The 16,694-nt window shown below is 40.8% G+C and overlaps 1 protein-coding gene across 1 annotated transcript in view; it reads left to right on the top strand.

The window, feature by feature from the left end:
* The window catches only part of CCDC88C (coiled-coil domain containing 88C), a 94,819-nt gene that overhangs the window by 23,008 nt on the left and 55,117 nt on the right, over window positions 1–16,694 (top strand). The window contains exon 4 of the mRNA XM_054067603.1: window positions 15,870–15,939. Within this exon, the coding sequence (XP_053923578.1) occupies window positions 15,870–15,939 (70 nt within the window). The remainder of the gene's footprint in view (window positions 1–15,869; window positions 15,940–16,694) is intronic.

The following is a 16,694-nucleotide window of genomic DNA, read 5'->3' as shown; positions in this document are numbered from 1 at the left end:
TGTGGTATAGAAGGACCTCCTCCTGTGGAATAGTGTCTCATTCTTGGCCAGAGGATTTCATGCAGACTGATTTGGGAAAAGCTTGGGAATGCAGTAATTCGCTTTGAAGAACTGTGGTGGATCTGTGTTTCAAGCCTGTCTGGACCCAGGAATTCAAATGCCGTCTTCTGAATTAACCACTGGACTGCTCTCTTCCTCAGTTAATTGTCTACATGTGAAGAACAGCACAGCTGATGAGGCAGATGAATTGAAAACACACATCAAAGTATATGTTTTAACATTTAATTACGAATTTACCTAGTGGAAAAAGTTAGTGGTAATTAAAGAATTGGTGAGTATTAAGAGTTGAGAATTTAATGTTCACGTTGTTTGGCTGCTGAATTAAAAAAACCAAACTCTGTGAGTTGTCCAAAGCGAAAGTAAAGAGCTTACACATCTATCTGTATGTAACTGAGGTATTTTTAATTGATAATGAATGGTGTGTTACAAAGCAGTGGAAACCACTTTGCATTGTCTGCATACAGAAAGAGGCTCATTAAAAATGCATTTTTAGTCACCACCTGTTATTTGTTTATTATTATGATGGGTGCTTTACAGCAGTGTTGTATTATTTTTGTCATCCTTCTTTTCCGAAGTGCATTATTCATCACTTTGAACCATATGGGCAGAAGTATATTCTGAGCATCTGATTTCTGTCCTGGACATTCCCTGAGGAAAAGACTCTAGTGCCCATGCTTATGACCAACCACTGAAGCCTTTCATGTCATCTTTTCATGAGGATTTCATACCTTCTGTATATGAAAGATGCAATTAGGAGATTCACAGCTGTGATGCCGCAAGGAGACAACAAGGGGCTGCATTTGATTAGGCAGCAAAGGCCTCTGTGCTCAGAGCAATACAAAAAAAGCAACTGTTTTAGAAAGACGAGAGAGCTTTCTGAAAGTCTTGTGTCCCACACAAACCCTGCTTTCCCCCATGGTTTGCTCCTGACAGCAGGCGCGTGCTGGGGTACCTGTGGAGAAAGGTGTGTGCTGACCTGGCTTCAAGCTGGTACGGTGGTCCTTGTTCTTCCCTTACTGGGACTGACTCATGGGTATGCCCTGTCAGAATTCACAGAAACTTGTAGAAGTTTGACTTCTCTGGCTCCCTCTCATAAAAATTGGGATGAAAAATGCTTGTGGAGTTGCTTTCATTCCCTTTCCTTGACTGCTCGGAATCTTCTCCAGTTACAAGTGTAACTGTGAATAAAGAGCCCATTAAATGTGCCTCAGTGCTGCATTTAAGCACTCTGCCTTTTTTGACTGTGCATATCTTCTCTGCTTTGGAGGTACAATGTTTGCACTGTGTTTTCTCCCATTTCTCTCTTACCATAGTAACATGTCTGGTAACACTTCCATGAGTTGTACACGCTGAGTGGAGTATGTATATTGTACTGCAGTATATTTTCTCATTAATGGGGGCAAGGGAATGAATAGATAGATGGCAGCGTGTCCTTTTCTTTTAGTGTGGTGTGAAATCTTCTATTTAACACAACCAGTGTCCAGGTTTCATTCTCATTCTTCTGCCCTGTGCATGTACCAAAAACCTGCCATACAACCTGGTGTAATCAGCAGTCTGCTCACAGGAGGCCCAGAGTTTGAAACAGCAGGAGTTTTGCAGCTTGGAGGCTGAATGGTGTTGGCAGAACTGTTTGTATAAGTTTCCTTAGTTCCTGCCCACGTTGTGCTGAGCCAATTTCAAAGAGGCTGTTGCCTGTACCTCATGAGAATGACTTTCAGTCGCCATTCACAAGGAATCATGTATCTGCTAATTTGAAACACAGCAAATGCTCTTTTTATTTTCAGTTTCAGTTGTGTCTGTTTCTGTGTTACTGCTTAGGAAGCAACATCAGTGACTACAGATTAGCTCAGGGGAAACTTTAGTTTTTACTGCTGTGTGTTAATGTTCAGTAGTAAATTTTAGAGACTTAACAGATTGTCGACATATTTACACTGTCAGTACAAATTGCTCAGCTTGGAGATTTAAACTTAAATGCCTGATTTCAGCACCTTGTACTTACCACGTGTCTTGATGTTGTGGAGATAGAAACATTTGCTTATGCTGAGATTTAGAGAAATGGTGAATTCAGGTAGTGCTACTGAGGTTCCAAGACTTGGATTCAGGTACTGCATCATAACTACTGGAATTTCTCTGATCATTTGCTCCAGATAGTAAGCATTTGTTTCTCTCTTTAAAATTAGTGGGAGCTGCATGTTTTCTGAGCACTGAGAAGATTAGTAGTTTAGATTCCCAGCATCAAAACGTGAAGTATTACTGTGGGTTTGCAAAGCACAAATTGTTTTACTGCAGCATTTCTTTTGGTGAGTGACTGCAGTAATTCCCATACAGCTCCAGTTTCTGGTCAGTCATTCATCACTTGAGTAGTTCATGATGCTTTCAGCAATAAACAGGTTTGTCAAAGTAACTCAATGCCTCCGCCAAAGTATGTTTAAACAATGAGGCAGAGCCATTTTAGTAAGTTATGTGAAAAGCTGCATGTAAACCAGAATAGAAGAGTCCTTACTGTAGCACTTCATCAACATTTTGGAGCTTGCAGTGGACCTAACATTGCTCCTTCCCCTGTTGTACAGCTGGATCTCCCTCCCAAGATTTTGTGCTTTGCTGAGGTGAAGGGTGTAAAGACTTTCTGCTGATAAAATATTGCTCGTGCTACCTTTCTCTGATGGTAGTGCCCCTTAAAATTTCATCTGAGGCTGCTACAAGGAGTCAGACTTCTTCCAGACCACCAAGGAAGCTTGGCATGCCTTAAACACTGCTCGGCTTAGATCTGCGGCTCAGTAGTTGCCACAACAACTTTTGTGTAACCTGCATCTTTAAAAACTCGAATAATCTTTAGTTTTACGGATCAATGCTAGACTGGAGGAGGCGTTGCTGCTCGCTGCAGCCTGAGGCTTGAATCGAGCTTACCTGAAGCAATCTTTCTGGGAATTTGCCCTCCCTTCCTCTGCTTTCAGGTGGCTGAGGGGCCTGCCCATCGCGGTTGCACTGCTGCTTTGATCTGGTTGATGGGGAGCACAAATCACTTGATACGTCCTATTATGTTTCCCGTGGTGCTGTTGCTTAAATAGTAAACCTGAGCTCTGCTGCTGTAGGTAAGGGATAGGATCCCCAGTGAGGCAGCTTGGAAATTGCCTAGAGACATAAATGCCTGTCACCTTCATGCACCATAAAAGGACACTGAAGTATAATTGAAAAATGACACCAGTAATACAAAAACGTTTGGATAGTGTGCATAGTTCTGCTTTTTCTGCCTGTAGCCAGAGCAGCTCCTTGTATTTGGGAGATCTTGCTGGTTTTGGAACTTTTGTGGCCATTTTTAAGCTTTTCCTCAGTAAATATAAGGTCTTGAAAGTCACTTTCTCCTTGAATTGTAGGTGAGGCTTTTGTATGAGCATGTGATAGACCAGATTTGCTTTCAGAAAAACACTAAACATCACAGCTTAAGAGGAAATTGTATTTTGTTGACAAAGAAAATCCAGTGGTCAGAAGCCTTAAAACTAGCATAGTAGGAGTATTAGAAGTTAATCTTTCCTGAATGTTAATAATAACATGGTGGCACGGCTTACCTCTGTGACAGATGGTATAAAGAAAGGATCTTCTAGGATATAAGTGCACCCTTCACATTTTTTCTTATTGTATCATGGGTGTTTCCAGGTTGTTGTATGCATTAAGTGTGCTTCGACTTCTGTTGTGTACTGACAAAGAAAATTATAAAATTGGGAGAGAAAGTCTTTAAAAATGCACATCAATTAATTGTGTTTTCTACATCAGAAGCTCACCATTGCTGCTTAACTCTGCCTAAGCTGTCTGCTAGGGCTGTTGGAAAAGAGAACTCTTAAATTGAGGTCTGTGGTATGAGGCTGATGGGGGAGCAAGAAGGGTAAAGCTCTGCTGGGTTAATTAATGTGAACAGTTATGAGCTATCTCCAAGATTCACAGTAGATTACACAGATTGTATTAAGCAAGGTTAATCAATCCTTTCAGACACTTAAAGGAATGCTGTTAAGGACTGGCAAGACTGAAAATTCTTGAGTGAGTGTTTGCATGTGCAGGTACGCCTGTGTGTGTGAATTCATGGCCTGAATTACCATTGATAAGTAAATTTTGCCCAGCAGCTACCACAGAGGGACATTGGCTGTTTCCTGTTCTGTGTATTGATGAAACTATGACAGCTGTTGGAAGTGACTTTTCCTTTCTTCTATCTTTTTTTTTTTTTTCCCCCTCCCATAAGTCTCTTCTTGAATATGAAGTATTTAATGAAGTATTTCCCCTGCTGTGCAGTTGCAACAGTAAGGAGATCTTTGCTATCCTGTGATGTTAACTGCTGCCTGACTTATGGACTCTGTGGCTTCGTGGATTTTCACAGTTAATTTTTTGATGGTTTTCTCTCTTGCATGTGTGTGAAATAGAACATGGAAGGTGACAGGGTTTTGTGTGTCGAGGAATCTGTCGTAAGAGAGGATTTGATGATTGCAGATTTAAAATCATGATGTACCACAGCACTTTGTGTTGTGATTTTCCATACTCGTTCAAAATGTTTGAGGTTTTATTTTATCTTTTCTTTTTCTAAAAAAAGAAAATGTCGAAGCAACTAATTTCTTGTGTAATTTATCAGACTCAAAATAACTAAAATAACTGAACTTTCCTGACTCTGAAAGACCAGCCTTAAATTTTATCAAGCACTCTGTGTCACACTTTATCACTTCTGCACTGTCTGTGTTTTGTGTTAAAGAAGCCAGCTTGTTACTGTGTAGTGTGGGGTAAAACTAAAACTCTCAGTCTTATACCATGGGACTGTGAATGTTTGAATGCAGGACAGCAAACCTAAGTGTTTCCAGAAGGATTGTTTTACCAGGCTTGAGCAGGTATATTAATTCCAAAGTAAGAGTGGAAAGAAATAGCATAAACATTTATGTGTATACACACACATAACTCTCTCTGAGTGTGCATATATATATGTAGATGCTTGTGTGTATATCCACTTCTTCTAGAGAATAGTATTTCTGTTACTGTGTGGTGCCCAGAAGGTGAGGGCAGTGAGCAAGCTTAGCTGAGATGGGGATGGCACAGGATGGGAGCTGAACTCCAGTGTCTTGGGGGCTGAGGATGTCCTGGGGCCGCCCTAGGTACCCTCTTGGACACACTTGCCTTGGGCAGCTGCTGAGACTTATGCATGGTGCAGCAACATCCCTTTTTGTCATGGTAGCTCCCAGCTATCAGATGCCAGTGAAAGGTCTCCTTGGGGTGGGACTCAAGGGGGCGGCTCCTCTGCCACCTCCTTGGTGACAAGCTGGAAAAAACAGAGACTGTTCCTGCAGCCTGACCATGTAATACCCTGTGGGTTACCTCTAGCTGGACCTTGCTGAGGTGCAAATTACTCTTGGCAGTAAATCCCATTAATAGCCCAGTGTCAACTGCAAACGGCTGTCTTCTCCCTGCAGGTAACTGTTCTCTCCCCCAAGGGAGGTGCAGTAACTGCAGATAGAAAGGTTGTTAGCTATTGAAAACAAGTGAGCATAGAAAATGCAGAAAGGGGACGGTGAGAGTCCCAGAGGCAGGGAGAGCAGGGCCTTCCCTCTCACATTTTATTCACTATTAGATTTTACTGCTGCTAGTTTCAATAGTCTCTCTCTGTCTTCCTTTTTTCATGATGTTAAATATAAATTCTGCTTCAACATAATTGTAAAGCTTATAACATTAACCTGCAATAGTACTCCATAGAGTTTTTTTTTCAGTGTTTGACAGGGATGAACTGAGGACTCTCTGTACATTACTGGTATTTGAGTTTTTAGTGACCTTGGTAACTGGTTGGTAACAAGAGTTTGATTGCAAGAGAGGTCTCTTGGTGATGAAGTCAGGTTATTACAGGAGATGAATGAGAAAGGAGCTAACATAATCAGATGAGTAGCATGTATGAGCTCCTTTGTTTTCGCTTTAAGCTACAGACATTATCAGTAAAACTTTCGCCTCCCTGTACTTTCCCAGCCACCTAATTTGTCCCATAGCATCTTACTGTCTGGTCAGGCATCCTTGCAGAGTGGGACAGCTCGTCCCTGTGCCCTCTCTGTCTTCCTTTCAGACTAGCTGAAAACTTCCCTCTTCTGTAAATCCAGCATGGATTTTTGCACAGTTGTCTGCAAATGCCCCAAGGACCACTCTTTTTGCCCATGCTGCTGTCCTCTGTTGAAATTAGATAATAAACCAGTGGGAAAGTGACTGCATGCTTTCTGAAACATGATTTTGTTGTTCCATACTAGCTTGCCCATAAGCTGCCCAAGCACAAGAAGGTTAAAGCTTGCTGGAAACGCATGGTTGAAAATCTTTAAATAATTTTTTGGAAATTAATCGATTTAAACTTAGTTGATTTGTATTTTTTCTTAACATTTACGTACATCTTAGGGGGGTGGTGAGGCAAAGTAGGTCGAGTGCTAATAGATCGGTTGCTCAGCTCTCTCTCTGGTATTCTTCAAGCAGTGTCACAACACTTCCTCACTGGGAGACAAATTTTTTTCTGGAGTTAGGGATTGAAAGATTTTCATGCATTTCAAAGTGAGCAGTGGTAGCCAGTAAGCTACATGTTACGATAAGGTTGGTGAAACCCTTACACCTGGAACAGATCGCTCAGAGAGGTGGTAGAAGCTCCATCCCTGCAAACATTCAAGGTCAGGTTGGAGGAGGGTCTAAGAAACCTGATCGAGTTGAAGATGTCCCTGTGTATTGCAGGGAGTGTGGTCCCTTCGAACCCAAACCACTCCAAGATTCTGTGTTTTATCCCATAAAATCCCTGTTGGTCAACAGTGCCTGAGTGCCATCCATCTATTTACTGTTCCTCAGTTTCTAGGTGCCATTTTCCACTTTACTCCAGTACCATCCATTCATGTTTCTCAAAATGGTTTACCGATGTAATGTGAATTAAATCTTGTTTATTTAAGGAGTGTAATTTTGAAAAGACCAAGCACATGTATGCTTGTCTCTAAGCATTTAACTACCTTGCGTTTGAGCAACTGCAAAGATGTTTGGATGTAGTAAAGGTGAGGCATGGCACCTTTTTCTAACAATGAGAAATACTTTTCTCTGTGAGCTCACCCCATGGCAATCAAGAGGGCTGCTGAAACAGCAGTGTTACTCAGCATTAGTAAGAGTGGCAGGGTGAAGCAGCCTGTTTCTTTTGGGGGATGAAAGGTAGATTGAAAGTTACTGTCAAGTTCCTGCTTTGAACAGGACATAAGAGTATTGGATTAATAGCAGCCAACCTGGTTGGTTGTTTCACTTCTGTTGCCCTTAGTCACTGATGAAATTTGATTCATACATTCACGTGAAACTCATTTGTATTTGTTAGGCCTTCTGTTTGCTATTAAAATATTGTTCATAGCAAGGAGTTAATTAGAAATCCTTCAGTATCTCATTCTTGTGTGTGTCCCCTCCCTGCTTTATTGGCTTTTTTTTCTAGTTTCACAGAGTGTTTTTCTTATTTAAACTTCAGTGGCTTTGATTTGACTTTTCAGTATTTGTACTAGAGAACCTCAAAACAGTTCTCATCACACATACCTCTGTGCCTTTCTGGGATTAGCAGTTTGTTTTACAGAGATTTCCCCAAGATACATCAATTCTCTTTCAAGCAGTGTTTGTTAGTAATAAATGACTTGATACTGGCAAAAGTGCAGAATATGTGTATGTTTATTCTGCGTAGCTTCTGCTTGCTGTTCACCTTCAGGAAAGCAATATTTCTGTGATGTGTAACCAATATTCCTACATCTTCCTGTCTCTGGCTCCTTTGTATTCCTGTACTTTTGGCTTCCATTTTATCAGCATTGTGTTATGATTGTCACTCCAGTGGTCAGCTGCTGCTGTGGAGTTCTTGGTGCTTTTTAAGAGCCTGGGACTCATAGTGCAGTTAAAGTTGCAGTGTAGATCTCTAGCTCTGAACCTCTAAATAATCCACACAACACCATATGCTTGCCTCAGGTTAATTGTTTTTGCGGTTCTTTATGGCAGTGTAGAAGTTGTATTAACAAATTTCATGTATTTTATATGAACTAGTATAATCTGCCCAGTTAGGTGTATATTGTGTCTGTTCCATATCAACACATAAAACTCCAAGTTTTAGAAGTTCTTGTAATGAGAGAAATAGTAGAAAATGCATTTTATACATAATATCCTACAACTACTTCTATTAGGTTGGTGTTCACTTTTTTTACTTCACTGATCAAGGGCAGTGGAGCAGAGTTTGTACATTGGAGCTCTGCATGGCTACTATGCTTTGGGATCAGGCTTCAGTGTTAAAAGCTGAGTTTAGAGTGAACGCTTTTGGCTTTATTATCCCAGCAACACATGCTCAAACCATGTATGGGAAAACTGACTTCCATTTAAAACAAGTGAGTGTGCCTGGTTCTGAGTTCCAGAGAATTCAGAAGTGCTTCAAGTCTGTTCTGATGGCCTGCAGTGTTTCTTTTTAAAGTGTGTTAAGCTAAATTATTACGGTCCTTGGAGACCACCATAGATTAGCTGGAAGCGTGTTGAACAGATGGATTGCATTTTAGCTGGTTATGTTTGTAATGTCAAGTGACAGGCCTTTAACACAGCACATTTCTTGGTCCCTGTTACTACATAAGCCACTCCAGGACGAATCTGAGGTGAAATAAAATAGAAGTTAAGAGTAATTTGTCTGGATACCATTAGAAACATGTTAAGTCACTAAGTCACTTGCATGTACTTTGAAGAGAGAAGTTGAGGATAAATCAATAAGGTTTTTATTTTCAGCAAAGTAGGTAAATTAGTCAAAGGTGCTGCTGGCAATAAAAGCAGGAGAACACAGTGTTCCACAATTGGATTTTCTTCTCTCTGGGTCAAATCAATATCTCCAACTAGGTCTGTATGTTGTATTAACGTAAGTGATTCATCTTGGAGTCAGTGAACCTAGGGCAGGAAATCTGCTGCTACATGGTCATTGAACATTTTTTAATTTAGTTTGATTAAAACAAAATTATTTCCTCTGCGGCTGGTGGTGATAGGGGTGGCAGCTTCTCCATCATTTCTTCTGCTAGGCTGGAAGTAAAAGTAATTGTACCCTAAAATACTTTATTTAAATGTACTTTCATTTTTTGTTATTTGATGTAAGCATTGTGCACTGTAAACTATTTTAATTGATCTTAAAGCAAATGTTTTTATCAGGCTGTGCCTTGCTCACCTTGCCCGCTGATGTCCAAAGTGATTTAGTTTTGTGCCAGCCTGGAGCAGTTGATTTAACCAGTTCATAAAGCAGCAAGGTTGAGTATAATGGATTATATTATGGCCACAGAATCTTATTTTCATTTCCTTCCTTCATTGCTTCGTACTATTTTTTCATAAGCCCACTGATGCCTTGCGTATATATAACAAGCTCTTTGTTCCAGGGATGTCTCCCAATTTATTTGTACAGCTTGCAGCAGATGAGGTTTTGCTCTAGGCTGCAACCTTTGCACTACTCTAATACAAATAACAAAACCTGAGCCATAACAATGAATTGAGTGGATTATTGTGCCTGGGTCCTGTCTATTTTTTAATATAATACCCATGTGCCATTCAATTCGCGTATGTGTGGATTTGTTGATTGTTTTTTTTTTTGTTATGGTATACTTCTGCAGTGAGTATGTCTTGGTCATTTGGTGGGTTATCTTCACCCGTACAGGCTGAGCGCGGTTAAGACTAGGTACGATTCCTTCACGTCCCCTCCTACTGAGATTCCAGTCTATGATTGTCAGAACTGATTATTTTCAGCAGATGAGGCAACAGTTATTTTAGTGGCTTTTGAGTTTCCACTTGAAGGATCTTTACAAGCATGCTTTGTAATTTGCTGGTTTTCAGAAAAAAAAATCCCTTTAAAGACAGCTAATCCTCTAGTCTGTCACATAACAAATGCAATTGTTACAGAGATGAGCAAAGTTCTTAATCAAACTTTGTCATGTATATAATGTGTTGACAGGGAAATGGTGAGCACTGAGTCACATGCATAGTCTCATCAGGAATGCTCACATGGTAAGATATACGTGGAAAACATCTCAGTAACAGATTTCTTTGTTTCACTTCCTCCTCATTCCCCTGCAAGAACTTGTTTCATCTTGTTTAATCTTTGGTGGGACCCTGTCAAACAGTTTACAGAGTATTGCTACAAATTATTTCCCTGACACAATGAATAACTCCTCAGATAATTATAACTGAATTAAATTTGAAAAAAAAAAAGTTAAAAGAAGTTTTTATACCTTGGAAGGCGAATACCTTTTCTTTTAAAACGTAACCTCCTTGTTGTAGGCTGGAGAATAACTTGTTTTCATCATTATATTAAAACAAAACTGGAAACTTTGAAAAAACAGGGTTTAAAAAGCAACCTTTGTCTCAATTTGCTTTTCAAAATATTTTTTTAATGTTAAAACTTGTTTGTTAGCCTGAGTATTCACTCTTCCTTAGAGTTCTGATTGCAGAAAAGCTTTTCAGTTGTCCCTTGGGCTTGGAGTGCACCTTGCCTGGGAAACACAGCTTGGAGCCTGTCTTTGTGGTAGCATCCAAAGGGACCTTGAGCTTTGTAGGAGCAAAGCTTAGTGCTGCTGAGAGGCCCTGAGCTGGTGCGGATGGCCACTGCTGTGTCTCTGAGCACTGACTCTGGCTGGGACCTCATCTAAGCATATATTGTCTCCTTCACCAAATGTTTTCCACTCCAAGGATGTTTGTGAGATCAGATCCACGCTGAGGTGTTACCGGAGGGAAATGTTGGCTGTGCTGCATGAATAGGACTGCTGAATTTCCTCTGCCTGAGTTGCAGCTGAAATGTAGGACAGATTCCCTGGCCTAGGTAGTGTTTGCCCTTGCTGGTATAAACAAAGGTGAAGATGATTACTCCTCATGGGCATTTTAAGTAGGAAAGCACCATTTGGCTTCCAGTCAGCTGGGCAATTAGCATTTTATAGGCAAGCAATATACTTAAGTGGAATTGCTTGGCTGGAGCATTGAATTACAGCGGCCAGTAGACTGTGGCCACTCTTACATGATTTATTTAGTACTCCCTCCTTGTTTAGGATGCAGACAGAGGTTAATTTAATTCTGGATGGGAAGCTAGCGGTTACTCTACATTAATGCTGTGCTCCACTGCCGTGCAGGGGAAAGGTTTTGTGTAGATGTTGCGTTTGCCTGCTCTCTCAGCCATGGAAAGGACAATTTTACCTACTTCTTTCCTAGCACTGCATTCTTTGCAAGAGCCATTTGCACACTTGCATGGGCATTTAAATGCAGCCAAGAATAATACCTTAAAACTGTTTTATTCCATGCTGTTGCATATGTATGTTTAAGAAGCAAATGTGTATTGTAGTACAGTATGAGCCAAGGAGACTTAGTTCCTACAAAATTACAAGGGGCCCACTTACCCTGTTACAGGTAAATAAAATGTTAATATGTGACCATGGTGATTTGAGTGTGAGAGCTACCACTGCATCTCTTCTGATGATCCAAGGCAGAGAGCAAACATCCGGTGTGTGTGATCTTAGAGGGATAGAAAGAGTAGGGAAAACATGCCTCAGCGCTCCAGAAACTGATTAGAAACTTTTAGATGGAGGGCATGAAAATGCTTTTAATAAGCCTAAAGTACTTAACTTGGTGCTTAGAATTTTATCCTGAACCTCGTAGATATGTTAATTTTTCCTAAAGGCTTTGAATTCCAGGATCAATGTGAGGGAATTTGGCTTTTTAAATTATTATTTATTTATTCTTTTATTTAAGCGCTTTCATAGCAAAGTGATTGCAGAGAGCCTGCAAATGTGAAGGAAGTGTGCAGCAAGGGCTTGGATACCAGAAGGGTGTCAATGAGAACAAAGTGTTTATTTATTTATATTTAACCTCATGATTTCTAGGTAACTTATAATATTTTTTAATCCCTGGAGTACCAGTCTTGGAGTGCCTCACTGCTTTCAGCAAAACTTGCCTCTGGCTGAGGTAGTATCCTTCTTGTTGTAAGATCTGCTGGTTGTCTCAGCCTGCTTTGCGTTCTGCCCCTCTGCAGGCATGCGTAGCGTTGGGAGCAAGCGAGGGCTGAACACTAAATCTGACCTTCCCTTAGAAAACCATCCCTCTCAATACAAGGTCACCGTAACTGCACACTGAAACTTTTGTGGGTTCCGTCTACTGAGTTTGGAGGTCTGGCTCAAGCAGTGTTAAGATTACTATCTCAGGATGTTTACGTCCTGAGATAGTAGCATTGACCTGCCACCTGGAAGTATCCATTCATGCAACCATCACGGCTCTCAAATGAGCTGAGATTTTGGACAAATCTCTTCAAGCTTAAAATATCCTGGTCTTTGGCACAGAAGCATTTTGGACACCTACAGATGCTGCGCTAGGGCCTGACAGGGATTTGTTTTGCATTGGATTCCTTAAATAACACTTCTGATACCAACATTATTTTTTGTCATGGAAATGTAATTAGCAACAATTTTTAAAAAAACAAGCAAATGGTAGTCTGATGGGGGGCGATTCCTGACTCGCAGTAGCTGGCCTCCAAGTTAATGGTCTCCTTGTAAAGCTGGCAGCTTAGACCCTAATTGTTCTAATGATCAGGGAAATCATTAGTGTAGGTTGTTGCTGTAACCTTTACTGTTTTAAGCTAGCTTTAGTGGTGCTGTAAAAATGATTAAAAGGTTTCTCACAAGAGGAATTAGATTTTTGCTTGTACAGTTGATTTCCAGAGTACTGTGGGGATTTGTGGGCTACTTAATGTTTGAAAGCCTACTTTGCTCTCCAGCAGCTCCTGGCTGGGCGCGCTGTCCCTAGCTATGCTGCTCATCTGGGGCAGAAGGACCCATACGTGCTATCTCTGCCTCCTCTGCCGTGTCTCACAGCTATATTTGGTTTCAACCACAGCATCTTTTTATTTAATACTATAACTTAGTGCCCTTGAGGGTAAACAATGGATTTTATCTACCATTTCTTTGGCTGTTATTCAGCAGTGTGTCCAGATTAACCCAGGGTTTCGGTGTAGCTGTGCTCTGGAAGATGGTCAGGTGTGCAGAGCTTTTTTGGTCCTCCGTGCCAATTCACAGCCTCTAGCAGCACAGCTCCCTGCCTGAAGCCCAAGTTTCACAGGGTCTTTTGGGTGGAATGGTAAAACATGAGGGGAACACAAAAGTCAGACTGTGGCACAGCATTTTGCTGTAAACCTGTGTTGTTCCTGCTTCAGTTAAAGAAAACAAGAAAATATTGATGAGTGGATAGAAATTGAAAAATTCCTTATTTGCTGCTAGGTGAAAGTGCTTTGGTTGTATTTCCAAATGTGGCATTTTAAGCAATGGATCTGAGACACGGTCACATTATCTCTGCTACTGAATCAGTCACTGGGTATCAGCTGAGCTTTATCAGTTCTGTGTTTTTAGCCTGAGAAAAATCTGAGCTAAATTCCCTAGCGGCAGTGTAAGAGCTTTCAGTTAACATGTTTTATTTCGCACTTGCAGCTGTGCAAGTGGGTGGTTTATCGGTACATCTCTATTAACAGCAGATAGTTTATTAAACTGAAGTAACTTTTGCTGTGACTCACTTGCCTTGTTTTGAAAAAGGAGGGCAATGACATTGACCTTCCTTTATGAAGTGTTGAGATCTAGTGGTGAGCTGCACTGCATTACAGTTTGGAATGATAATCACAAGCACTAATCTGAAGGTAGAGAACATTTAGGACAGTAAAGATAGTTATCTGTTTAAATAATTTATTTTAAAAATAAACAGGTCAGAGTATCATCTCTTGCAACAATTTAAATCTTTCAATCCAAATTAAGAAATCACTCTTCACAGGCCCTGGGCCATTTCTGCTTGTATTCAGTGACTTTCAGATTCTTGCCAGAAAATACTAAGTTCAAACAGGCAGGAGGGCATTCAGTCATGGTTATGTTGGGTGGTATACTCAAATAATTTTGCAGAAGGAGCTGGTGGGAATGCTAACAGCATGAAGGTTAGCTGTAATGTCTTTTGTGTCTGCCAGTTAAATAGCCAGCAATCTGATGATTACACAAAGACAACACAAATTCTTTATGCATTCCTGCCTCAGTGCTGCTCCACATGCTGAGTGACTGGAAGCACAATTCTTTCTCTTTCTTGCCATGGAAATCACTGGTTAAAGCTCAGTACTTCAGTATATGCAAATGCTGAATTCTTGTTTAAAGCCTCAGTGCCAGGCTGTATTGTCATAGGAGATGTTGCGGTGCAGCCATTTGCTGTTAAATCCAATAGGTTTTGCACCTGTTTGGGAACAGGTGCTAACGAACTTTTGTTTAACGTGTCTCGGATGCACAGACTATAAAATGTGTTCAGCTAATGACTCAACGATCTTTGGTCCGCATCAGCCTATAACTTCACATTGTGTAAAGGTCTGTAGAGCCTTCTTTCTTAACAGCACCAAAACCCCATCGGCTGTGACACTGAGATATTTCTGCTTTATCCAAAAGAGAAACTGCTGAGGAGTATTTTCTGGATATAGATCGGGGGGGGGGGGGGGGAAAAGATGTGTTAAATTCAAAACATTTTTTTAGGTTATCCATCCTGCTTTCTTATCAAATGCTGCAGGCTCACTGAAATATTTCCTCTTTCAATCGGACTTCATTTTCCTCCTGTGGTAACTTTGAAAGCAGAGAAGTGACAATGGGGTGACTTGGAAGGGGAAGTGTTTGGGTGAATGGGTGATTGTTTCAGGAAACTGCAGTGCTTTCCCTTCCTGCTCTGAATGTGCTGCAAGTATCAATGCTGTGCCCTCCCAGTGGCCTAGAGCTGGGCTGGGAAACAGAGACAAGCAGGGAAAAGGCACCTGCCAAACATTTGGTAGAGCTGTATGTGTGAACCTTTTGTTTCCTGAACACCAGCACAGTGCTTTAATTACACAATCACTTTCCTCCCAGGCTTCTTATGTGCAGTAAATACTGGACTGCAAAATGTTTTTTTTTCAGATCATCACAAGTGAGTGCTGGTGACTGCAGGTTCAAACTAACAACCGTACTGTTTTGCTCTGTATGTTACTGCGGTGCATAGCTGAATGTATTACCATGCAGAGTCTCCTTTGCAATGTATTTATTGGTCCACCTTTGAGCTTTTTCCCAGCCTCCTAAGCCCATTCTGTCATTTCAGAGTAGCTGCAGGCAGTTGACGTTTAAATGCTGAACCTGATCAACTCTCTTCCCTCATCTCCCTGAAAACAAAGACTTTTGAATGAGGTTCATTACATACTTCAATCTGTTTTATTCTCCATTTTAAAAAAATGCAAACAAATCTAGAACTTTAAATCGGGTTTCTCTGAGCAGTGCTAGATCCGTGTTCAGTACTTTGCCCCCACACCCACTTCCCCAGCCCATCAATAAAATCTCAAACCCATGAAATAATTTGACCAATTATTTTAATTACTCGGACTTCACAGAATGGCTTAGTTACCTTTGATGAACCAGCTGCATTTATACAGCTGCTGTCATGTTCCAGGGTGTATGTTGAACATCAAATGAATACGGGTCATGCCTGGAGTAAAGTCATGATTGATGGGTGTGCCCGGCATCGCCACGCATTTATCCTGATTAGTGCCATGAGACTTTTAAGTTCTATATTAGCCATTGTTAAAAAAAGCGATTAGTGCATGTTAGCTGTGCAACTTGATGCCATCTTCAAATAGTGGTTTCTCTCTCAACTGGGGCTTCCTCTTGTGACCTCTGACCTGCCTGTATGTTAAAAGCTTTGTAATCGATGGAGCTCTGTATTCCTCGTGGTGTGATTGATTGGAATTCCTTCACACAGAACTTTGCCTGTTGTTCTCTTTTGTTTAGGAGGTCCTCCAGCAGCTGATTGTGATGAATTTACCAAATGTTTTGATGATTGGCAAAGATCCTCTTTCTGGTGAGTAGTTTGTGGGGTTCTTCACCCTCTAAAATGCTAAATAAAACTTGTATATTTTTTTCTTAAGTAATGAACTTGCATATAGTTTATTTAAAAGCATTTGTAGCCAAACTACAAATGTTCGAGTACCTCTGAGTATCACAGTTCAATATGTCCTTTATATACAGATACAATATTTAATATATGTGTGTTTGCACGTCATACACATGCACGTGTAATAGTTCATGCCAAAGCCAGAGCAGCAGTTATTTGCTTGAAAGTCATGTCTCTTCATTCCTTGCTGCAAGTGATCCAGGATACAGTCTGCCATAGGAGAATTGTTTGTCCTCCAGGTTTTCTGTCCCGTGTGCCTGTATAATCAGTTCTGTTGTGACAATATGTACATACCCGAAAAATCTTACAGAATTGCACTAAAGTGTGAAGGAACTGTTGTAAATGAAGCGTGGGAAGAAAAATATGTGAGGATGGAGAGAAAAATAAATATAAAAGAAATCGGAAAAAGTGAGGAAGATAATGTACAAGGAGAAAAACATCTGTCCATGTTGCCTAGGCAAGACATCTGTCATGTAAGGTACCACATCACAAGTGACTTGGAGGCTAATGAGCTCATGTCCAGAGCCCAGTGCCTTTGGTGAGACAAAATGAAACCTGTTTATCCTGGAAATGAAGTTGACTTCTCCTTAGAACCATGTTTCTGAAATGAAAGGTTTTGTTGCTGTGGCTTTTACTTCCACCCCCACCCCCCCACCCCGCAC

Source organism: Cuculus canorus, chromosome 5 (genome assembly GCF_017976375.1).
Source record: "Cuculus canorus isolate bCucCan1 chromosome 5, bCucCan1.pri, whole genome shotgun sequence".
In the NCBI taxonomy this organism is placed as follows: Eukaryota; Metazoa; Chordata; class Aves; order Cuculiformes; family Cuculidae; genus Cuculus; species Cuculus canorus.
Note: the sequence above shows the minus strand (reverse complement) of the source record. Positions and strands in the feature narration are given on the sequence as shown.